This window comes from Brachionichthys hirsutus, chromosome 2, assembly GCF_040956055.1.
Source record: "Brachionichthys hirsutus isolate HB-005 chromosome 2, CSIRO-AGI_Bhir_v1, whole genome shotgun sequence".
Classification (NCBI taxonomy): domain Eukaryota; kingdom Metazoa; phylum Chordata; class Actinopteri; order Lophiiformes; family Brachionichthyidae; genus Brachionichthys; species Brachionichthys hirsutus.
This window is the reverse complement of record NC_090898.1, coordinates 11263791-11289417: the sequence shown is the minus strand read 5'-3', so window position 1 is coordinate 11289417 and position 25627 is coordinate 11263791. Positions and strand designations below refer to the sequence as shown.

General features: G+C 43.4%; 1 protein-coding gene across 1 annotated transcript; it reads left to right on the top strand.

Annotated features, from left to right (window-relative positions):
• The first annotated feature begins 1609 nt into the window (after positions 1–1609).
• Positions 1610–24923, top strand: slc2a4rg (SLC2A4 regulator). The gene is made up of 9 exons (XM_068753458.1): positions 1610–1888; positions 3590–3825; positions 17866–17966; positions 19464–19702; positions 21661–21761; positions 22857–23130; positions 24062–24202; positions 24475–24602; positions 24812–24923. Exons 1-9 carry the CDS (start codon positions 1610–1612, stop codon positions 24921–24923), a joined length of 1611 nt encoding a protein of 536 aa, XP_068609559.1.
• Positions 24924–25627: the final 704 nt, after the last annotated feature.

Below are 25627 nucleotides of genomic sequence, written 5' to 3'. Positions count from 1 at the left end.
TGTGTTACTGTTCTAATGTTCCAATGTAACAAAAAAAAATATACGGTATATTTGTTGAAAAGATGGTTATCACAGACACATTGTACTTTGTGGATGCCAAATGTTTCATGCTTTCCATGCAGATACGGATGGTGTTTGTTAAATGTTAAATGAGGTATAATTATGGGCCAATGCTGTGGCTGTATCCAATGTCGTATGTTCTAAAAGCACAGGGTTTAGTTTAAAATAATGAATATAATAAATATAGTATGACAGTGCAGATATGCAAAAGAATGTAATGTTTTATATTAACCTTCATAAAATATTAAAGTAAGTTTTTACTTTTCTAATAAAGTGGCACATTAAAATGCTTGTTTGTCTTTTGCCTTTAGTCTTATTATGTTGTACAATCTTGGCAACATTTCAGTGTCAATTACTACAGCTCTGAATCACCCTGACAGAAATAAAGGCTGCTTGCAATAAAATGTGCACGTGAAGAATCAAATAATAAACCAGACATGTTTCTGCAGGAATTTTACAATAGATTAAATAAATAACCATTCAGGTGCTAAACAAAGGATGATACATCTTTTAATAATAACAATTGTTTAATCATGTGGATTCAATGATTGTAGGATTGCAATTAATACTGAAACAGGGACACTTTTGAAAACTTAATATTTCATAAATTGACAAAACGTGTAGTGTACACAGTAACAAAATAGAAAAAGGCTTTAGGTAATATTAACATAATGTAATACAGTAGAAAACTAAGGTGCCTTTTATATTTTGTTCAGTGTATAGTAAAGTTAAATAGTTAAAAAAAAAGTATATATTATGATTCAAAACGAGCACACCTGTTTGAGAGTGGCATGATAGTGAAACATTAAAAAAAAAAACGTTTTTAGCTGCATTATTTTTCATAGGGATTATCTGAACAGTGTTCTGATCATCTTATTTATAATATGAAAAATGGCCCTTTTTGACAGATGAAAGTGTGACTGACTTTTGGGGAATAAGTCAGTCAGACCAAATGTGTTGATTTTGCTAATAACTTGTTTTAATTAAAGTATGGTGAATATAACAGCTCACTATTTGGCAGGCAGCATAAACGCGCAGTTTGCGGCTTCCCGTCTGCTGTTTCTCCGCCCCTTCTCCGCCGCTTGCTTCACAGACCTCCTCGACGTCGACGGACACCGGCCGGTAAACTGCGGGACACGCCCCTCTTCTCTCCCACCCATATTATTTTAATTAGAAAAAAAAAGGGTGACGCAGTAGAACTAACCAATCACGTTCCGCCTCGCTGTGGACGCGTGCCAGGACGTAATGTTTATGTACACAGCGAACCAATAGGAATGAAGCGGAGGGGGCGTGGCATTCTTTTGCAGGAAAGACGCAAAACAATCTTTCATCCTGCAGACCGGGCGGCGTTTTGAGAATATTCTGGCTAATGGGCGGCGGCAGCGGCGCTGGGAAACTCCATGTAGAGTAGAATAAAAGTGAAGATTCGGACAAACATCTAGAAAACTCTCGACAATCCTGATAAATGTATCTAACTTCAGAAATTTGCACTAAGTTCTATAGAAAGCTGGTTTTCTTTCTTTAGTCTCTCCACTTGTCCCGGCTGAGAATGGACTCCAGATATATTTTTGAGGACTCGACGAGAGGGACGAGGCTCGGCGGCGTGGATTTTCCCTGCCGAGCCGGCCGCTCTGTGCTCCGCGACGCCCGCGTTCCCACGGCGGAGAGCAGCGGTCGCTTGCCGGCCTGCGCGAACGGTCCCGTCCTTTACAAAACGGTGACGGATGGCGGCTCGGCGGTGGAGGTTCAGGTTCGAGGCGAGAGAACCTCCTTAATAAAAGGGAGCAGAATTTCTCCGGGTGGTCAAATATTGCACGACATTGAAAAAGTAAGTGGTATTGATGTGTAGCAACCCCCCCCCCCCCCCCCCCCCCCCCCCCCCCACGCCTCTTTCTCTTTTAGCCGGTAACGTCGGCAACACCACGAAAAGTTTTCCAACACGGATACGGTCGAGCGTGTTTAAAAAAGCGAGCCTGTCGTTACGCGCAGAGGCGATGCGTTTTGACAGCTCGCCGGCTTCACGGTTTTAATGGATGAATGTGACAACGGGGAGGCTTAAACGAGACTAAAGCGCGTGTTTTCGAGTCACGTAATTGTGTAAAAATGTGTTCAGTGCCTTGCTCGTGAGCAATGTTCCCTCTAATTTTTCATGCGTCTGAGTAAAGCGCACAAACTCCCCGAGCGGTCCCTCGGACAACTTTGAGCAACATTATAATCATACATTTTATTTTTAAATGCACTTTACATTTGAAAGCAAATCTCAAAGTACACAATAAAAATAAATAAAATAAAAACAAGAGATAAAATCAACAAGCAAAGGACGTGTGTTCTGTGGTCCCGCGAGAGTTCTGGAACTCCGGTTACAATGGCGTCTGTTAGATGCGTAAAAACGTAGATTTTCGCTGCGCGAAGACCGTATCAGCTGTGCGTAATTACGCACGAGCGCACCTTAGAGGCAACGTTGCTCGTGAGTAAATACGTCGTATCAAAACCGCTTTTTTTTTTTTTTTTTTAATGGCGGCTCATTTTGTGTGCAAAGTTTACAAAAAAAAAAAAAGTAAGGCAGGGACTTCAAACGACCCCCCCCCTCCCCCCCATCGATTGAGGGCGGAGCTACAGAAAAGGCTCCGGAGCTGCACAAGCACGCCCCCCCCGGTTCCTGAACGCACCACTGAAACTCCAGTTGTGGAAGCTCGTGGAAATGTGACAAGTTTTTTTTACGTTTTAACTTGCTTTGTATTTAAATGTATTTACTTTGTACGTTAAGTATTCATGTTTCAAAGTGCATGTTTCTTTTTGCAGCCTCTGTAATTTAATCATGACATGCATGGTTATCACTTAACCTCGCAGTATCAAATATGCTAAGAGGCAGATATGAAACTCCTACTCTTGAAATAGATTATCCATTATTTAATCAAATGAGCTGGGAAGGGGGGGGGGGGGGGGGCTTCGGACATGACTTTGTAGTTGCAATAATTTATGTAGCAGCTTTTTTTTCTGATTAATGATTAGCCAATTATTTGTCATATCTAACAGTAAATTATAAAGTAGAAAATGGAAATCAAACTGTATCAATGTGTGTGATTTCCTAATATATTTTACATATACATTCAATGATTAATCATATACACACATATACACATTTAAGAAGCTTCACAAGTACATGAAAGAGATGAAGATAAACCAAGTCTTCAGTTAATCAATCGAAATAGCCGATGGCTGGTGTAACCTTGACCGCCTCACACACAATATTTGTATTTATTTTTTAGGCGTGCACAGTGTCACTGTGACCTCAGTGTTCCCCAACTCAAATAGCAGCTGAACATGATAGCGATGCTTCTTCCTGAAGGTTCACGCGCATTGCTAATCAACAATGAGCGACCCTGTTCGGAGATGGTAACAAGGTAATATCTGAAGCCATCGATTGCAGGTCTTCCAGCTGTCAGGAAAATGCATCTTACCTCGAGGTGTTAATCAATAACCGTGTTCAAAGTGGTACAGTGTAATGCATTGTTGCTTAATGTTCTAGACTGGCCCGGGGGACCAAAAAGACACCGGTTCCACTGGTATCCTGAAGAGGGCCAGTCCGACTCACTGCCCAGGCATAAACGGGCAGTTGCCAGGCAGCTTCATGCACTTGGACATCAGGAACCCAGGGAAACAGGCAGAGCCGGCCAACAACTTCAGGCCGGCACAAGGGCGGAACGTACCACTGACGGAGAAGCAGCAGCTCCCCTCGTCCCACATCCCCGTCCCCAGAAACAGGTACAGAGAGGCTGATGGCATCTACAGTCATGAAGCCCCATTGCATCCTCGCCTCTGCTTCTATGTGTGGCATTGCATGTTATAGGACATTTCATTCATCTATAGTTTTTACATGATGAAAATTGGCTTTTAAACATGAGACATATACGCACACGGTTTAATGTCAGACCTCTTTATCATTGCATCGCTCTTGTCTCTTTTCTCCGCAATCCCAGAGCCAATTTGACTCTGAATTTGTGTTGATAAGAATTTTCAACAACTGTTGTTTCTGAACAAAGTCTTAACTTTAAAAGTGGAATTCACCCTCTGGCTGCAAGTATTCAGTCATTTGGGCACGAATGGTGTGGGGGCGTATTGTTCAACTGACCACATTTTCCAGAAACAGTTTCGAAATATGCCCTAAGAGGGGCCCGACCTCGAGGTGAAGACCTGGGTCGCTGAAACACACCACAGAAGGAAGAGAGTGGGAGAATGAAATAGACAAAGAACACTGGTGTTGTCTACTGATAAATTACTTAAACACATTTGGAAAAGTTTACTCTAATCAGATTTCTGAATGTCTTGCAGAACTGTTCCTCCAGTAGAATCATGCAACGCTACCCTCTTTTGAAAAAGCAAGGCTAGTGAACGTGTCAGTGTGATGCATTCAGCATTCGTCCAGCAGCAAGATGATTATCACGGCGTGATGTACGCCATGTTGGGTGATATCTGTGTAGATCAGGGACTCTTTTTTTTTTTGCTGCCATCATTTCCCACCCTTTTCAAACAGACACATGCACATTTGTCCGGGGAACGCACTCTGTCAGTCAGTGCTTGGACGAATGTGCACGCACATACAGACTGTTCCAGAGAGAGGAAGCAGAGAAAGTATTCAGGGACAAGCCTAATTCACCGTGAAGTGATTATGCAACAGCGAAGAGGACTGGGGGAGGCTGTGCCAGCCTGCACAGATCCTTCTCACCCTCTTCACTATCTAACCTGGCATACAGGTCATCCTACGCCCGCTGTTTGGCCTTGGCCTGCTCTACCTTTGCCCTGCTTCTCATCTCCCTGTACTCCTGTTTACTTTATTCTGTCCTCTCAATGTCCCATTGCTTCTTCCACTGGCTGTACAGGCTAGAAAATCAGCAGTTTCAATTTAGATCAGTATCAAAGCTTGACTTTATTTTCTGTGTTTGACATTTTTAAAGAGGCATTGGGATTACTGAGAGGCATGCGTAATTATTTTTTATGTTATATACGCCCACACACTCCCCTTCTTGATTCAGGTCTTCGCCATATTTTCAACATTTCTTTTCCATAGCATGTTGACAGCTATATTGGCACAGTGGAAGTACAACAGCAAACTTTTAATTGTCTCTACACATCCGCTGGAAGAGGTTTCATAGCATCATATAACTGTGTGGTCACATTAGCTCGGCTCTTTGCTGTTCCATTGACTTTTCAGATTAGCTCGTCGTTTTGTTTCAGTTGTTTGATGAGTGGGTCTCTTCTTCCGACCCGTCATTCCTGTTTTGGTTCAAGCTATTGCTGTTTAGACCATTTTTTCCCCCTCTGAAATTCTTTTTTCTGTTTTTGGGACTGCTTATGTAGTAAATTCTGCTATGACTGCTACAGCGGCCACAGAGTACAATAACGCGATTCTTTTGCTGCCTAGCTGACTTTAAGAGTATTTATTTGACTTCTTTCAATAATTATCTCCAAAAATAGCTTTGCAAAGTATTTGGCGGTGAGTCTTTTTTAGCCCAGGGCTTCTTGTTCACGGCACAGAACAGCATGATGCATGGTGAGTGAGTGGACGAGCAAACCGTACAGAGGAGCGGGTGGCTGGGACAGGCTTCAGTGTGCCAAGTGATAAATGCTCCAACTTCTCAAGATGAAGGGAAGTTTTTTTAGCTGTTTCCCAACTGCGTGAAAAGTGAATAGAGGTCAGAAGCTTTGCAAGCAAAGGCCAAGAATACCATTGAGATGTTCTTGATGCCTCTGGTACATTTGCATCCCCCTCAAAAAAGTTTCATTATCCAGCCTAGAGCTGCTGTGGCTTTCATTGGAGACTGTAGAATAAGATTGCAATGATGAATCTGACACTGAATGTCTCCGGTGATTATTTGACCACATTCTTTAAGTTATCGCTGCTGGCCTGCTTCCGACTGCCACAATCCTGGAAATCAATTTCTCTTTGCTGAACTACTGTGAGTAGCGGTGCAGTGTGGCTCGCTGGGTAGGCTGCAGCTGTGTAGGTTACAGTGAAACCCAATCGATTTCTTTGAAAACAGGCTTCTCAGCTGGGTGAAAATTGTTAAAATGAGAATTATACTTTCAGCATAGCTCAGCAGTTTTGTATTTTTTTTGCTAATTAAAGTTTCAACATGTACATAATATATAAGACATACTCACTGGTGTCTGATCTGCAGTCTAGATGTAATGCATTCATTACAAATGCATAAGAGCATTTTGAAAATGCACTGCATTTCAAAATGTAACATAGTTGTGCTACGCTTACCCATGTTGAGACTTTATTTTTAGCCACAGCTATGTTTCTCAATGTCATGGTCACACTGGCAAATGTGTGGTTGGCATCCAAGTACATGTCTGGATATCTGTCCCATGTGTGTTATATTTTGTCCCATGTGGTGCGTGACCCCATTGCCCGCTGTATCAATGGCGCGTTGTTTCTTATTCACAATGCGGTGCTTTCTCACCTCTTCTAGTCACATTGTAAAGTAGGTCAACATTCTCCGGACTAGCCCGGGCAAAGATCTAGCAGGAAGGAAGAAGATGAACCAAATCCATTCACCGTCTCACCAATCAGAATCAGAATCAGAAGTGGTTTATTGCCATTGTCAGTGAGGGTTCACAGACTAGGAACGTTTCTCGGTGAAGTCGTGCTACATCTAACATTAATGGCAAAATACAAAGAGCCAGAGTGGTTACACAGATGTGTACTAGCAGCAGTAAACTAGCGTCATCACGCAGTGCAAATGGAAGAGTGCAAGTTTTATTCACGTGGATGTTAAAATAATCACAGTCAAACATAGGTCTTGTAGAACTATGCATGGTTCTCTCACAGCTCAGAGCAGAGTTGGTTGTGCCCGTCAATATTCATCTGTGTGGAATCGACCAGTTTGAATGAACAAGAAGAAGAGGTGTGCCTAAGTGAAGAATGCAAGTGGTATTTTTATTGTGATGCAAAAGTCCATATTTTCTCCCCGTCTGTCTTTGGTTATACGACCGCAACAGTAGAAGAGCGAAATGAACGCAAAACACTGAGCCTACATAAGTGAGACACCAGATTGACCAACTGCTGTAAGGGGGGTGTCAGTGGCGGAGGGGGGGAAATGAGCTCTGTATTTAAAATAATCCCCCCCCCCCAGTCTTTGACTCGGCCTGCTAAGATTTGCCAAGCAGGTTTAGGCCAGGCAAGCAGAAAGGCTGTAGCAGAGTCCGCCATGTCTCCATCCCTCTCACACCACCGATCCTCATTCCCCAAAGGAGGCATTACTGGCGCTTGTATGAGGTCAGACTCAAAGGAACGGCTGCCCACCCCCAACCTTGTCTACATCCATGCTGCTAACATGGCAGCCCAGTTCTGACTCAGGCAAGGGTGAGAGGTCATCCTCAATGAATGTAGTCGTGCTAGTGGGAGGGGTGCCATATCAGGACGCTAGCAGGCATCTGGCACGCCCTTTAAAACATCCAGCTTATGTGCTGCGTAGGCAAATCACAACCGCAGGAGACTGGTGCAGACGGCGAATCATCCAACGCTGTTCCTTTACTGTCTTCGGAGTCGCGCTGTGGACCTCGATCAAATATCAAAGACAAAAATGTTTTCTATTCCAATCTGAGATTTTTGGGGTAGAGCTCCGTGGCTGGCTCTGGATCCATTCTTTAACTAATTATTGCCTCTGGCAGAAAGTCTGTGATCTGTGTGCACGTCCATGTGTTCAATTCCCTAATGAGACATTAATCATCTGTTGTTTTGAATTGAAGACGAGAGGCTAAATCACATTTGTGGAGTAGAGTGGGAGGCATGAAGGAATCCTTTTGCTCTGCTGCAAAAGCTATATTACATCCAGTTAGAAATTGACCCCCCCCCCCCCCCCCCCCAGCTGCTTAAATGGAAGAATCCTCATCCCTCCCATTGTATGAAGTCAGAGTTGACTTTTATGTTTCTGTTTATTCCACCTCGACACGTCGCCGTGACTGTTCTATATTTTCGAGCAGAACCCTTGATGTGGTTGTTTATGTGTAGATCTATCAGCCTTTGTGGCTCTGCTAAAAACTGTCACATTAAAAAAACAAAAGTGTTTTTACATCTGCGTGTGCTGCAGAATTCACACGAGTCAGAAGAAATGGCCAATTACAAAGTCTAATAATCAGTTACATTAAAATTCTAAAATAAGAGGCAGCCATGTTTAGCGTGCATTGATTTACAAAATTCTTATTAATGACTCTTTATTATAGTTTTATTACTTATTGTCACTCATCATTGTGGGAAAAAATGAGCATCATTTTCCGCTTCTGCACGCTTTTGGTTTCTCAGAGCTTTCTTTCTCCTGCTCTCAGTCACTTACGGTATAAATATAATTGCATTCAAACACACCGACACACACATACACACGCACACATGTGTTCTTGTGCAACTCATAAGTCAACGCTGTCAGCTGAGGATACACAGTGCATTCAGCCTCGACTGCAAACTCAGAGAGAAGTCTGGGAAATGCCCAACACTTCACACTGTGCTGCGTTGAAATGGCCTCCATCGTGCTCTCTCTCTCTCTCTCTCTCCTCTACCAATTCCTCCTCTCCCGCCTTCTCTATTCGGACAGTAATGTGACCGATGCAATATCGGTTTTGGTTGTCACGGCCAAATTATTAAGGGTAACTCTATTTGCATATTATAAACACACTGAAAAACGAAACTGTTTCCATGGACATGAATACCCGAGGTGCTGGAGAGAGTTATTTGTGCTGATGTACCGGCAGATGGAACTTACCCTTTATAGGAGAACAATTAATAACATCTCATCAGTTTAAATGTGCCTACAGATTGAAGAGAACTATAATCTGCTCCACCCATACGACAGCATTTTCAGGGACTTTTCTGGATCCGTGCGTAAAGGTATTTCAAAAATGTTGCCAGTACATGAGTTTTTCCTGCAAAGCTAATTCTAATAAAGCTAATAAATCTTGACAATATGGCGCATTTTGGTTTTGCTTTTAATCCAAACAAAGCTTTTATCTTTGACACACAACACACACACACTTTTAATCTTCACCCACAGTTTAGGCGGTCAGATTTCATTTAGCACAGATCTGCTGGTAATGCTGTTCTCCTGTTACCTCCTGGAATTAGTATTGTGCACTAAAATACTTGCTGAGTCAGCCAGCAGTATGTACACATATCAACTCATAATTGCGGACTTGAAGTGTTCATTTTTTTTTTGTCCATTTGCTTATTAGTTGTGGTTACCTCTTTTTAGTTATGAAGGTGAAGATAGGAATATTTATACATTCTCTCTCTCTCTGACCAAGCGTAAACATCACCATTCCGGTAGTTTTTGTATCTATAAGCAGGGTATCCACAGTACTTATAGTCGTTTTAGCCAAACAGCTTTTTTCCGGTGCAGCCGCCTCTTTAAACACGAGTGGTCGTCCTTCCACTGCCAAGGTAACCTGAAGATTTCCTGCCTGGGTGGAGAGAGAGACCATATCCCCACTTAATCTCAGCAGGGGCGGCTTTCAGGAGCAACATACGGCTGCATAAAGCTGAGTTTGAGGGTCTGCCAGTCAGGTGACTAGTAGAGTACCAATCAGTGCCCTCATTACCTCCACAGGAAGTACAGTAGCCGTTCCAGGTCATGGGAATAGTAAGATACTTTCTCATTGTGGGGATCCTCTTCAATGGATGGACGGACCTGTGGAGACATTTAAAAGGAGAGATAGGAAGAGAGAGCAAGAAAGAGTGTAGAGAAACTTGACTGGGGAGAGAAAGAGGTATGGGAAAACATAGATTAGGAGATAATGGATAAGACGTAAGCATCTTTCACGGAGAGCTCACGCAGCAGCATCACATTCTGTACAAAGTCTTTATTTGTTCATGTTGAACAATATGAAGGCGGAACAGCAACGCTCCAGAGCGCGATTTCAAGTAGCATTTCAGCATTCCTCAAGCAACGAAAGCGTGACAGTGTTGGGGTCTATTGTGACGTTTGTGGATGCACTAAGCTGCAGTTTCTAAAGCAAAAGAAGCAAAAAAAAAGCAAGAACAATGGACTTCGCTGTTACATGATCGATCTTGTCCTTGAATCTGATAAGAGGCTCCCAAAGGTTATACCGCTGCCAACTGCTGCTTGCTGCTTTCTAAGCCTTCTGGTTTTGGCTGCACACAGAGAAACACCACAGCATTAACTTACGGGGTGCCACATGTGTGTTCTATAACCAAGCAACAACGGTGTTCTGATTTCAATCTGCCAGATTAATACAGAGAAACAGAAGTGAAACGGGGACATGTAAAGGCATTTCTAACCACACTTCTAATTTCCAATAGGGTGACATAATCCTTGGCTGGTGGACAGAAAACGTAATTTGCTCCTACTGCGGAATGAACGCGCAAACTTTGGTTCAGCAAATGGTTTATTTTTACACTTGTCTTATGTTTTCTTAAAATGTCTTGATGTAACCGGTATTTACTTTCTTTGTGTATTTCTACAACTCCCATAAACTTTCATTTCATTTAGTTCATTTGTTTTAATCGTGTTTTTGTTATGATGCATAATACACACATTGTGTTCAGTGTAAAAAAGCAAAGCTTGGAATGCTTCTGATTTCTGTTGGCTCTACTGGTGATTTTGGTTTGTCCAGTATTCCAGTCTCGCTGTGTAAATAGTTGGCAGCCTTTCTTTCACTAACTGCTTGTTTTCCTTCCATTTTTAGCACTTTCTCCTTCTGCTCTCCAACAAACTGTGATTTTCATTTTCTCGAATGTGATACAGATCGGCTAATTTGACTTCAGTGGCTGAGGTATGTCTGTCTGGCGCGTCCCTGCAGGTTTTTGGCTTCCCGGGAATGAGCAGCTCAGGGTTCTGGTTTGAAACGGCATTGGTTTATGTTTGTAAAAGAAACAGGAAGCCAGACACAGGACTGCTCTGGCTTTGTGGTGGCAGAAGGGCAACATCTCAAGAGGCAGATGAGAGAGGGAAAGGAAACCAACAAATGAGGAACAAAATACAAGAATGAAACCAGTGCAAGGAGAACTGACCACTTTGTGAAGGGTTTCCAGCCATTTTAATCGGTTCCACGTTTCTGGATGTGTTTCTCTGCCATTTTACTTCTGAGTCAAATGTCAAAGTCTGTGTTGTGACTTTGTCTCCGGCTTCTCCTCCCTCCTACTTTTTTTAAAGTCAGGCGGAAACAGATGCAGTCGATGACATGCGATAGAAATTGTTTGGTTTGACATGGGTTTCTGTCCCACAACAACAGCCGGCTCTGTTTTTCGTGAGGCTCTGGAAAGGTCATGGATTCGTGATTCTGGTGAATGAAAACGTCTGTGCAGTCCAGACTTATTTGGATTGTTAGACATATGACAGGAGTTTATGAAGCATTGAAGGGATTCAAAAAGTACCACTCAGCTGGCTTCTCTGGATTACTGGGTCAAAAAAAAGAGAAGTATGCAAAGTATTTTGACAAGGAATAAAAAAAATATAAAAAAAGACCTTCATATGTGTCTCTCGGTAGAAGAGTGGAAAAATATATATAGAAAATCTGCTTCCGGGGAGAGAATGTCAACCGTTCCTTAGCAACAGCATTGTTGTTGGAGGGTACCGGCAGTTGTAAGGGAGGTAACTACAGCTTCAAGTTAATCTGATTGTGTAGTAAGCAGTAGCAGCAGGATGATACAGTGCAGCGCCTGTTTGGTTGAAAAGGTGAGCACGATTAGCATAATATTAGCAGTAGGAAGAAATGATCCTCTTTGTGTAGTTTTTGACAGTATCCACATTCGCAGGTCAGTCAGATGTCACAGAGCAAATCATGCCTTTTTGCACCGAGGCCATCCTTTGATTATTTTTGCTATAACAAGGATGTCCTTTGTTTTTGCTTGGCCTTTCTTTGTTTTTGGTCCTGGAACTGAATAGTCACGACGGTCGCTGCTTGCATTAAAGACACGCAGGCCTTTGTCTAACGCTTACAATACACGGTATGTGGTGCAAAGACTCATAGAAGGAGTTAGCGTTTCGGACAGAATCATGGGGATCATAGCTGTAATCATGAGGCCAAGGGCTTCAGGTGGGCTCGGGGGGGCGGGGTAGAGGCCATTCTGATGACAGCTACTTCATCTCCAGCAGGGGTTCACCATGCCCTCATCCCCTGTGTCGCGTATGGGGAGCAAGGGAGTATTGTATTCTATCCTGTCTGTCTATAGAAATACAGTATGACAGTATTACATTATGTAAAACAGTTTATTGCAGGCAGGATGATGGCGGGTGGAGAGCAGTGGACGTTCTATTTATAGCGGGTATGGATGGGGCAGCTGTCACGCTGCACCGTGGGCAGACAATCATCGACAGCAACCTGGTCCATGACATAGGATAATGCTAAAACTGCCTTCTGCATCTTCATGTATGACTTATGGCTTTGGAATGAGACACACAGCCAGGATGAGGATTTCCCACACGAGTGTGATCCTTTATTCTGCCTCGGCGTTTCCTATCGCTCGTCACACAACAAAGGCATATTTATGGCGGTTTGGTTACATGACAGGCAGAGTTGTGACATGTTGACATGTATTATGTACCGGCAATCAGAGGACTTAAAAATCAGCTGTAATTGTTAGCTGCTAACCTGGCTACTTAAACTAAGTTCATTGTGTGCATGTGCACAGCTGCGTGCACGCAATGAATGCACATGCATGTGCACGTTTGCCCTCTGTGACATCAGAGGGGAACAGAGGGGAACAGACACGTTTCAGTTGGTGATTACAGAACTACGGAAACTATGCAGGATTTACTTGATGGTTTATTTAGCTGTTTTTGGGTTGGTAGTGACCAAAATCACCATAATACTGTAGAAACATGGGAAAAGTGAGTTATGGATGTCTTCCTTTATACGTTAGTTATTTCCTGCTGCCAGCTGCTTTTGAAATCTTTTTTTTTTTTGCAGATCGTACCTGTAGACGCCTCCTAAAAACATTCAACCCCAATTCCTGTCCCGTTGCCTTGCTATGATACTCAAAATAAAACTCATATTAACATTGCTACACATGAACCATTTGCTTACCTCTATTGTTTCCTTTCTGGGATGGTACTGAAAAGGGTATCAATTATATTTTTATACTGATGTTTTATCAACATTTGAAATCATAGTGTTGCAACAACCTTATTGTGTTGATTTGTATCCATCACATACTGGCTTGACTTTAACTGGGCAAACTGCAGTGGGCACACGGGACGTATGCTGTATCTGATTTTGGCAATAGGACAACAAACAACGCAAAGCTTGAAGGCATAGAAGCAAGTCGTGAGATCAAGTCACAACTTGGCAAGTAGCACCATTTTGGGTGGGTTTTTGTTTAGCTTTGTTTTATTCAGCATTCATGCTGAATGGTGACACTGATGAGTCAGCAATCTGTCACACAGTGGGTGTAACAGTAGTAGATTTTGCCCACTCTGATGTCATGCGCGTATCACTATCACCGATGCCTTCAGGGCCGCTCTGTTACGTTGAGCTAATCAGGTAGCTGCAAGCTTTTTCTCGTCCGGTTCCCCTGGAATGAAATCAATCTGGTTTAAGCTCAACTACTCGACTGGGCTGTCAGAAGTAAATACCTACCCAACAGTTGTGTGTGTTTCATGACAGTTTTGCCATGACCTTAAGTGGGCCTGAGGAGTAATATGTGATCTAACCCAGTCAGATCCAGGGGATTCCTGCCAGGCTGGTAACTGGAGTGCAGGTTAAATATAGAGGCAAGACCCAGTCAACTCCCCGACAACAGCCGAGAGCCCACTGAAATACTGGATTGGGGGGGGGGGGGGGGGGGTAGGAGATGCCCGCTACCAGCAGCAAGACGGCAGCATCGCACCACCTTTAGCACTAGAAAAGCCCAAAGTAGCTTTTAAGTATATGGTGTTGAACTTTACTGCGCTCAGAGTTCATAAGTTCTTCGTCGCCTTTACACAAAGAGGTCATGCTTTTGTTGGGCGGATTATCGGAAGAAAATGTCACAAAATTATCTTCATAAAATTTGGCAAAAGTGCGTCGCAAGGCTCGATGCAGAACCCATTGCATTTTGGGGATGATATTTTGCCCCTGTGCCCTTCAGCGAGCTGGATGTTGGATGGTTTCTGATGGTCCTTTGGCGGCTGCATTTCATCGATCAAAGAAAACAGATTACGTCTGTATGTTTCAGCCTATTTGCAATCGCACACGCTGTTATTGGCTGCGTCTAAAAACCCACTTCCCAAAGGCAGATATGTGGAAACATCCCCGACGCGGCGTAATAGTAGGAACATACAGCCACTCTCACTCTGGCTGACAGGTGGTGCGGACTCTCAAGTCATGCACAATCATATTTTGACAAAACTGTATTACTTTTTGGAAATATATCCACACATATATTGGTTGCACATTGGCTAAGAAGCCATGAGCCAAGACACAAGTTGCTACTTGTACCTTGGCTTAGAGCAGTAGTCTCTCTCGCCCCCTCTCTCTCTCCATTTTGTGCGACTGCCAGAAGGGATGGTTCTTGGCCTAGTAAAGGCCAATCACAGTTCATGGAGGAAAGTGTGTGTTGTGTGTGTGTGTGTGTGTGGGGGGGGGGGTGGTTTTTGTTGAGCTGGAGTACAGTTTTATTTGCGCTTGAACTTAACTGCGCCAAATGCTCCAACAAAAAGCACTCACAAATAGATGCACACGTGCACATATGCAGGTAGAATGACTTTAGTTAAGGCCTTTTCCCACTCAGGGATAGTTACCCAAACGTGGCATCTTTCGAATTTACCACAGGCCATTTTTGCACATGCCCCACACACTACAACAACAGCGATATCTGCTGTCCAGTCAACTTTTGCTGGCCAATAAATAAGTAAATGCCAGCTAGTTTCACTCTCACGCACACACACACAACACACACACACACACACACACACACACACACAGATTTTTTCTGACCACTGTGAAAAAGCCAAATTTAATCACAGAATGGTGGTTAACCACCTCCCACTCCCAAATAGCAGCAACACAAAAACAGTAGCTGGCTGCCCTAGAAATAAGATGTTTTATGATGTCTAGGCCAAACTAAAAACGTTAAAAATACACCAGGGGAAAAGACTATCGCACACTAACCTCCACGGGTTTGAAATCACTATGGGAAAGTTGATCCACCAATAGGGTCGGTTCACTCATTCATTCCGTCCCACTGACCTGTAGCAGCTGCTGCTGCGCCATCCGAGGCACATCTTTCTCTGAAACCTTTGTACACGTCATCATCACTTGTTTTTGTCGATGTGATGACTTGAAGCAAATTCAATACTTCCTTGCTTCCCCCCATCCGGGACGCAGCGGATGAGGGCATGGTGAGCCCCGGCTGCAGATGAACTGTCATCACCATGGCCTCTACTTGCCTCCCTGCCAGTCCGCCGGTGGTTGATGGAGTTGATGGCTCAGATTCAGGGTGATCTTGGAGCCTTTTTTTATTTTTTTAAAAGGCTTTATGTTAATATTTGTGCCTCAAGCAACACATTTATAATGCATTGTGCACAACTAAAAGCTGTAGTTAGGCAGTATCACAAAGTTTTTGACCACTGGGCGGCTACGTTTTGACGTCTTGATTTTGCTGATGTTTGGAAATTGAATGTGTTCTATGATGTCTGTAAAACGAAAGCCAGCTAGTTGAGAAAGTTGGATTTCGAGCATCTGCAGGTACTTGTTGTGTCCAGAGCGAGCGATGAGCGAGGATGGCGGTTTCGTTATCTCTACAAGCTAGTTTTATGGTGGGAGAATGTGGCAGCCATCTGTTGCTGACATGCCGTAAACATGGATACGAAAGTTCATTTGATAGCAGGCGTGGAATAGAATCGAACGGCAGCTGGCCCTCTGAGAGACAGAATATGCCGTTTGCGTTGTTCGTCACTGAACACACGCGTTCGTGGGACGCACAAACGCTCCCACCAGATGTACGGAAACTGCAGTGGAGTGTCAGGATTCTGTTCGGGAAGCAGAGGAAGGAAATCAGAGTGGGTCGGAAGGAATTAAAGGGTCTGGTGTGTGTTGGCATTTCTCCTTATTTTGTGTGTGTGTGTGTGTGTGAAAGAAATGTACACACACACACTCGCGCAAAACAAAACAAACAACAAAACATCATGTATGCCTGTTTGCGGCGTGCTAACACCACGATCCTCCCTGCAGTGGAGCAGCGGTATCGCACTTTTCCATTTAGGCAGGCCAAATGGGATTTTACCAAAACTGTAAATTTGCACATTGCATGATTGAAAGCACGATTTGTTCAACTCTCACAGTCGAGCGGACAACGTTCCCCACATTGGTATCCAACATCTGCCTGATGTGCTGAAAAACAGCACATCAGGCAGATGCTCATAAATCAAAAGCATGTCCCGCTCGGCCCATCTTTAGTTGGACACGAGCCTAATGACTGAGACAGGACACAGATAATCTTGTTGTCTCTTTGTCGCTCATCCAGACTGTGTGTGTGTTCACACATGTGCATGCGTGTGTCGAACATCCGTGTTTTACCAGCCATTCCGGGGCTGAAGTATGGATCCAGGTATTTATAACTCGCTTTGGCTCCCATTGTAATCAAATGGACATTTAGATGCTCACACACACACACACAAAGGGAGAGAGAGAGACCATGTTTTCATTGTAGTATTGTCAAACCTGCATCTTTTGTGTGAATACCGCTATACTGTATTCTCTTTTACCGCTGAGACATTACTTCATGTCTGGGACATTCCCCGATCCTCTGCTTGCTCCTCATCCAACAGATTATCATTCTTTGGGGAACTGAGACACTTTCCCAACTTTCTTTTGTTTTGTCCATAAAATATATTGAAGTCTATAACAGTGTGTACGTGTGTGTGTGTGTGTGTGTGAGAGAGAGAGAGAGAGAGAGAGAGAGAGAGAGCTCATGTTCATATTGTTGTTGCTTTAGTGCATTCTCTTGGAATAATTTGTGGACTCCAGAGTGACGTTTTTGCACTCGGTGTGTTCACTGAGACTTGGAGTGAATCTCAGCCAAGGCTTCGGGCTTGGCTGAGCGAACGCCTCAAACCAGTTTACTCTGGTTGTGTAGTGGAGAAGTCTGTGGGTGGGACAAGGACCTCTTAAAGCGGCAGTCTCTCTTTCTCTCTCTCTCTCGCTCTCTCTCTCTCTCTCTCTGTGTCTGTATGTGTGTGTTTGTGCTGTACGTGTGTGTTTGTGCTGTATTTGTGTGTCTGTGCTGTACGTGTGTGTTTGTGCTGTATGTGCGTGTTTGTGCTGTACGTGTGTGTTTGTGCTGTATTTGTGTGTTTGCCGCTGGTCCAAGTGATAATGTTTTTATCTGAGGGTTGACTGCTCAGCATGCACTGAGCAGGAAGGAAGTAACAAGCGTCTCCCTCGAAGCACAGTTGCATAAATTGGGCAGAAATGCACCACAACAACCCTTCAGTGGAGAGACTCCCTCTCTCGTCTCATAATTTCCTCTTAATCCTCAAGCAGGGGCGTGCTACACACACACACGGCACAGTATTTAAAATGCTCACAAGCAGCAAGTTCCCCAATGTTTGCCTTACCTTCGGTTCTCTCTCTTTGCTCTGGCCACTGGGTTTTTGGATTTTCATCCAACTTTATTCTAATATTAAAGTTTGTATTTTGGTTTTCTCTGGGAACAAGGCCAGGATTTAAGATAATTTTATATCACTCAGCCAAAATAAGAAACTTTTCATGGCTGAGTTTTGACTTTAAATACATCGCTGGTTTCAGGGAGCAACAACAATAATATATCCTCTTGTTTCCTGTTCAATCTGTATTTTGCGTGTTTTGCAGGAACCCCTCAGGCCATGCTGATAAGGAGGTGATGGCTGCCACCGTCCTGACTTCACTTTCAACGTCCCCTTTGGTGCTCTACCCTTCTTCTGCACCAGCAGGTAACGCCACTACCTCAGCGGCAGCCACATTTATACTTTGAACATAATTAGCCGTGGAACCCAATCCAGCAAATCGCTAAATGAAGTTCTTTGTAAGGTAGTTTGTAATAGAAAACGGCCTCTCAGCATTTTAAGCCCTTATCTTTGTCTACATACTGTGTGTACTTGCCCAAGCCCAGCCCTGTTCAGCCTTGACTCTATCACCACAGCTCACTTTGCTGTTTCTAGTGTTAATGTGGTAACCGTCACTATGACAACCATGCCAGATGGTCAAAGTCCTGTTGGGTTTCTGTTTTTAAACGCAGCGCTAAACCAAGGCTAAACCAACGCTGCAGTTGTTCTGTCAGGAAGGAAACACGCAGGAGTTCATTATGGGCTACCTGCAGCTCAGGAGATGGAGCATGTTGTCCACCAATCGGAGCAATCATCCTTCAGTCTCTCCCGACCAGAGTGTCCTTTGGCAAGATTCTTCACCCAGAACTGCCCTCGATGGCTTTGCTCCGATGGTGTGAGTGTAGAGATTTGGATAGACGATGCGTTGCTTACTTATAAGCAGGTTGACACTTTGTAATCTGCAATCGGTAGAAATTGTCGGTGTATCTGGGAGTAATGAAAGCAGCTGAAAATCACCGGTCAGTCCACACCTCCTCTGACACCCCTCCCTAGCTTCAACATTAAAAATGATCAGGGGATGTTGGGAATGTTACCAGGAGCAGATGATTAAATGTTGGGGATGATCCTGAACTGATCCTGGATTCTGGATCACCTTGGAATTTTCTGTAACATTGCAGTCAATGGAGCTTCAAAATTTTATCCTCAATATCTCGGTTGATTATTGACCAATGTGTATGGAATTTGTCAGTTTGTCACAGATCCTCACCCTACATGGGTGAGGATCTCTAATTTACCACCGAATTTCATCCGGATTCAATCTAGAATTACATTTTTGACAAACTAATTTACGGATTTTCAAAAATCTGTTACAAATACACATTAACTCTGATTCACATGTACTTTTCATGGTTGGTGTATAAAGATGCCAAGAACAATGTGTAACCTTTTGATGATGATCCAGAATCACCATGTGGACGGTGTAAATGCAATTAGGAGTGGAATGAGCAGCTCGGCGGAGGTCTGCGCTCTCGCAGTTCTTTTCTAGCTGTTTAATACCATTTCATGCCTGATATATGATCATAATCTTTCATCTTTCATTTAAAGACTTTAGGATGACTGAATGACAAATTGTTGGACTGGAAAATATCAGTTGTATTTTTTTAGATATTAAAATAAATACATTATTAAAAAGGCAGTTAGGTTTAAAGATTTATCTTTACATTTCCATTACTTATAATTTGCATCAGGATTTTTATTTTGTTTTTACATTGTGTTCCAATTATGTGTTATGAATGTTATATTATTCTGGTCCTTTTAAAGGTAGTGTTCGCTTACGCTCATCCTCGGTCACCAAAAATAATTCTTTGATTCTTTAATCTGCAGTCCCAGAACCAACCAGCAAGACTTGGAAAGAGGCGCTGTCAGCCAGCTACAGCAGCTCCACCAGTGGCAACTGGAGCTGGGATGCCAGCGACCAGTCGGTGCCGTCCACGCCATCGCCGCCTCTTTCCAACGATGCCACCAAGAACTTCCTGCTCTCGTCCCAGGGTGACGAGATCAGCGAGGATGTCCCCGAGAGCACGCACTTCATGTTTGAGGACCCCATACCTCGTAAGCGGAAGGTAAAGATGGATGTCTGCTGCAAAAAGACAGAATATAAGAGTTTGTGTTTTAGTCATGGGAATCTTATGCCATGCAAGTAGCATCGTTTGTATTTTTAGCTTTATCAATTGGACAGTCTAATCTGTTTTCTCCTGCAAAAGCTACTTTGAGCCATTTTGCTCCCAGTCAGCAGCTCTTATTGTAAATCCAGCATGCTATGAACGAAGCAAAAATAAATGTTTGACTTGCTTCTTGTTTAAGTTTCATAGTAGGCTCAGCAGAAATCCGAGCGCTCAACACTCCGCTGTGACATCATCACGCTTTCTTAGATTCCATTTGACATCGTTAGATTGAGCATTTACAATATATTTCAGTTATTATTTTAAGTGAGGTCTGTTATTATTACCAACAGCAGGTTCCTCCTGTAGAGCGGAGGCGCTAATTGTTAGTGTGACGCTGTGAAGGTGAGGAGCAGGTCACAAGAGCTCGAAATGTATTCAGCAACGCATCTAGAAAGAACATTCATCATGATTTGTAGAAGCAACAATTCAAACATAGCACACTTTCTTCTTTCAGCTGCTGGACAGGACTCCTGATTTGTGTTTCTCACAGAAAAACAATCCCAGTGTGTTTTGTTATTTTTTTATAATGTAGAAGCAGGAAGGGATCTTTTCAAAAAACCCACTGGGAACATTCAGGAAAATGAAGCATCAAGCAGTTTATAATCCTCTGGCATAAGTTCTCTTTAAAGTCTCTCCAAACATCTCATATGGAAATGGGTCGAGGCGTCAAAGAGCGTTACTGTCAAGAAGCTTTACGTTTCAATTACGGATTGCCGGTGGTTGAGGTTGGAATATTGTAAGATGATTGAGAGGGAATGAACGAACATCAGAAAGCACGCATAAAAAAATGAGCACACATTGAATCAAAGGAAGCAGAAATGAATCCAAGTCAAATGCATGTGTAATTTATCCTCCCGCTACGGAGCAACGGTGAGCACTGTTGAGCTGCATGATGCTAGAAAGACCCACGAAGACTCCGTGGACGATCCTGCCGGAGAGCTTTGCCTTTCCGTTGCTCAGCAGACAGGAAATGAAGTAGGGTGACGCTGGGGACACATGAGTGACATGAAGCAGGGCTAAAACATGAGCCACGCCGCTGGCTAGCTAGCTTTGTGGTGCAAAAAAGCTCGCCGTGCCAGGAAGAGCGTTTCGAACCACTTTGGATGAATCTGTGTGGCAGGTAAAGAGAAAGAATTCAGAATAATCACAGTGGCCTGCTCTCCAGAGGCGGATGAACGACACCGGGAGTTCACGCCCTCTTTGCCTTACCTTCGCAGAGATGCAGGCCGCTGCCTGTTCACGGGATCGATGCCAGCTCCTGGTCTCCAAAAGAGAAAAGGAATTGAAGCAAACACACTGAGTCCATCTGTCGATCCGCTTCAGACGGGCGTTTAATCTCAGGGAAATATTTACACCTCTGATGCACGGCTTTACAAACGCTTCTTCAGAGGTTACAAAGAGGTCGGCGGCTTTCAGGTGTGCTTCGGTGCAGCAGAATGAGTGTTCTTGTATTTATATCAAGCTGTAAACCAAACGCAGAGGCCTTGGCGAAGCATCGAGACGATACTGAGGCTGCACCTTATTGCACAGACATCAGGCGGAGAAGGAGCCTTCCTCTCATTCGGCTCGCTAATCTCTGCCACCGGAAGGTTTACGTAGAGGAACGCGCTGCTGCGTTGTCCCCTTTCTGTCCCTGTTTTTCCCTCTGCATGCATCTGAACCCATTACATTAGTGTTCTGCAGGTAATACAATAGTGTTGGTATTTATACGATTAATGATTAAAGGGCTAAATAAAGTATTAAAATGGTATAAGTGCATGAGTATGAAAGATCATATTATCCCACAAGGCTGTTTCTGTTGGGTTTTGTCGTGACACTTTGTGATTCATGTTTTTTCTTATGAATGCTTCTTCCAGAACTCCATGAAGGTGATGTTCAAATGCTTGTGGAAGAACTGTGAAAAGGTCCTCAGCACCTCCTCAGGGATCCAGCGACACATCCGCACCGTCCACCTGGGGTGAGTTCCGGCTCAAACAACCAATCAGATCACACAGTTCAGTTTTTTGTTGCTTTGGCGTTTAGCCGCTGCATCGACACAGATCTCAACTGGATTTGCATCATTTCTAAAAGGCAGAATGTTTCCCCAAGCCGGTTATTTCAGACGCACTCCCTTTGTGCTGATAGCGTGTCCTTCTATAAAAAAATCTAAATCCATCGTGCAGTCTTGTTTGGTTGTGCACCCGGACTCTCTTTTCCGAGCTGAACCACACACACACACACACACATACACACACACACACACACACACACACACACACACACACCTCCATCTGTAGGAGAGACACTGATGCTCTTCAGCTGCCATCGCTGAAGATTTGATTGAGACATTTTCACCGATGAAGCCGTTTATCGTTTCCGTTATATTTAGACACCGTCGGAGCTTTAACTTATTCACTGAAGTTGACCGAATGATAAACCTCATGCGTTCACATGCACGGCGTATTCTGATCGGCGCATCCGATGTCGTCATTTTATCAGGAGTGTAACGGTGGCCTTTAGTGCCCTCTGCTGATGGAAGGAGTAACTGCATCATGTCTCTTATCCTACCACTTATTTTGTACGTTTACAATCCATTATAGACCGTCTTTGATTGGTAAAATAGAGGCTTTGGCACAAAGATATTTGGATAGAATAAAGATTGAGTTATTCTGATTTAATAAACATTTTCTGTGCAGGTAAATATTTTCTGTTAAATTAAAAACAATATGCAACTCTTGAAGTCACATTGAAGGAAATATGTGGAAATCTGCAGAGTTAATGAAGTCAGCAATTTATGAAAAAAAAAACCCACAACCACTGAATGTTGCAAAACAGAAACGGTGTTTCACAATAAAGACGCCACCTTATCTGCTAACTTTAATGCATGTTGCAGCCATAAAATTCACAATTAATTTATAAAAGGTTCATCATTTGATCAGCATTTAAGTATAAAGGGCTTTGCCGCTTTGCGTTCTTTTATCAGTGGCATTTATGTCCCAACGTTTTTGGGATTGCTTTTATAGATCTCAGAAGTTTTCTTTTGTTTAAAGTAGTTGCTGTTCCTGTCCCGCAGCCGAAACAGTGATTCGGACTACAGTGATGGAGAGGAAGACTTCTACTACTCAGAGATCGAGGTCAACATGGACAGCCTGACAGAGGGCCTGTCCAGCCTCACGCCCACCTCCCCCACCACAACCGGCCCTCCACCCGTCTTCCCTCCGTCGCTCACGAATGTCCCTCACTCCGAACGCATCAGCGTGAATGGTTCGCAGAGTCACGCCCCGACCCTGCTCAGCCAATCGGCTCCTTCCACGCTCTGCCACATCCACACTGACCACGCCTACCAGGTAATTGACACACACTTGCGAGACAGACTTTGGTTACACACACTTAGAACCAAAATTAAGTAATCGCTGCTCATGCAGAACAAAACGAGACAATTTCCAGTTGGTTTCCGGGACGCAGACGTTTCCCATTTTCTATCAAATATATCCAGTTTTATCAGTGTGTGTGTGTGTGTGTGTGTGGGAGGGGTCAAAGGTTATATTTGAAATCCTTCATCATCGCGGAGTAGAAATCTTTGTATGTAATTCACATGAGGAAGGAAATCAGATTATTTTTAAGTTGATACGTTTCAGTCATGATATCTAATATTTCTTAGATTCCTGCTCAGCTAAGACCTAAATCTGTTGGCTTTGTAGCAACTTTGGGTGTTCATCCCCCTCTCCCTCCCTCTTCCTCTCATCCTTCTCCTTTTTCATTCATTCATTCATGTGCATTCCTCAGTTGTATGTACTAGAAGGGAAAATTACATTGTTTAAGCTGCAAGTACGGTAAATGTTATTTGCACGATTGAACAGGTTCAAAGCGATATGTGACTTTAATTTCACCTTAAAATGCCAAATGCACATTATTAGACTTCGTTCTGCGTAATAGAGCTCCTCTCCTCTGTTTAATCCAGTTGACGTTCCCTCATCTGATCTTTACGCGCTCAGAGACGGTGTTAGTTCACACGTAAAATATACAGTTTGTGCTATTTGCCCTCTTCTGTTATCCATTACTAACTAATTCATGTCTTGTCATTCTCTACAATTCAGTTCAAAACTGATAAATGAAGTTACAATTTGATTTGGAATCATGGTTGTGATAAAGTGTGTGTATATTATATACACACACTTCATCACAACCATGATATTTATTGGGCCATGAGCCTATTTTTCTATCGGCACTCTCCGTCCCGTCTCTTGACTTTCATGGGGGTGCTTGTCCATATTCCAGGCCACTGCTCCAGGGAGTGTCCCAGTGGGTCCGGAGCAGGCTGGGTTAGGCAGTGGTAATGGAACTGGGCCTGAAATGGGGACTGAGAATGTCATCAGTGTGTCGTGGCAGACTCCTCCTGTCATTTTCAAAGGCATACCGGTGAGTTAGGCTTTCCTTCACACCTTTTTAATCTTAATCAAAACTCCTCTTTTACTCTTTCCATTTGTTTTTTGTAGCTTTCTGCCAATCTGGTTTTTCACTATCCCGTCTTTGTAATGTTGTCCTCTTCAAGCGCTCTGTTTACCACAGTTCATCCAAAGGTGCTATTAAAACGGATTAATATATGACCTGGAAAAAGAACGAATGAAACCAGAGGATTCAATATTAAACATCTAAAGGAAATGCACTCATGATGTCCTCTTAATTTGCAGGGGCCTGTCGCTCATGTCCGGACAGTCTGCATTGGTGAGAAGCGGCAGCCGGCGGCCAACACACACAGCACTGTTAACAAAAATCACGCTTTAATAACGGCAGCATCAAAGCCAACACCAGGAAGCAGGTACGCAGCGGCATCTACGGTCCGAGTTAGAAATGTTTGTCTGGCATGCACGCAGACAGAATTACTGTAGGGCAGACCTCTATCTGTGCCCCCCCACCTGCCCCTGTTCATTTGCATTTGAGCATGTTGGTTCATGTATGTGTTTTCAATGCCCGCCTTGTCATCCGGGTGTGCTAAGTCCTTACGGTGTCAAATCTGCTGTTACCAAGGAAACCCCGCGGGGAGGCGAAGAAGTGCCGAAAGGTGTATGGCATGGAGAAGAAAGACATGTGGTGCACAGCCTGTCGCTGGAAAAAAGCTTGTCAGAGATTCACCGACTAATCCGCCCCCCCCCCCTCTCCGTAAGAGATGAGCTCTTCCTCGCCTGAGCGGACTCCACCATCGAGGAGACGGGGAGCGTCCTTCACGGGCAGACACTGTTCTGCTTTCTCCTGCTGGCCGCCTCGCTTTCTTGTTTCCAATTACAAAGAAAGAAAATAGAAATGTTGGATAAAAAAAAAAAAAAAAGAAGAAAATCACAAAGGAAAAGACCTTAACGCAGGTTTGTTGACCTTTCCTAGACCTTTTCTAAGACTGAACCGTTTTCACTCTGATGAATGAGGAAGAAGAAAAAAGAAGCATTTAAATTGGATTCTAAAACTTCTGGTTTGATCTTTTGTTTTTCATTTGTCATTTTTGACAGCTTCAACTCAAGGCACCGTTTAAAGACTGCAAATAAGCTTTTATTTTTATTATTCTCTCGTGTTCATTATAGGATCGCCGTGTCATTTACTGCTTTTGGGGTAGAACATGATTCTTTTTGGAAGTTCATGAGTTGGCACAAGATTTCCTCTCTTAGACATCCGTAGCATATCTTTTTTTTTTTTTTTTCAGTGTAACTGTTTAATGGACTTTCAAACCTGCAAAAAAAAAAAGCAGAAAAGCCTATTCGTTTAATCATAACTCTAGCATCTCTGTCTTTTGCAGCCTTACTGGATTTCAACCATATGTTCAAGTACTTATTATTTAGTATCTACCGCCTGTTC

Excerpts from the sequence above, each read along its gene's own strand:
- slc2a4rg (XM_068753458.1), top strand. The coding sequence starts at position 1,610 with ATGGACTCCAGATATATTTTTGAGGACTCGACGAGAGGGACGAGGCTC. Across the intron at positions 21,762-22,856 it reads ATCCGCACCGTCCACCTGGG|CCGAAACAGTGATTCGGACT; the intron begins GTGAGTTCCGGC and ends CCTGTCCCGCAG. Across the intron at positions 23,131-24,061 it reads ACACTGACCACGCCTACCAG|GCCACTGCTCCAGGGAGTGT; the intron begins GTAATTGACACA and ends TCCATATTCCAG.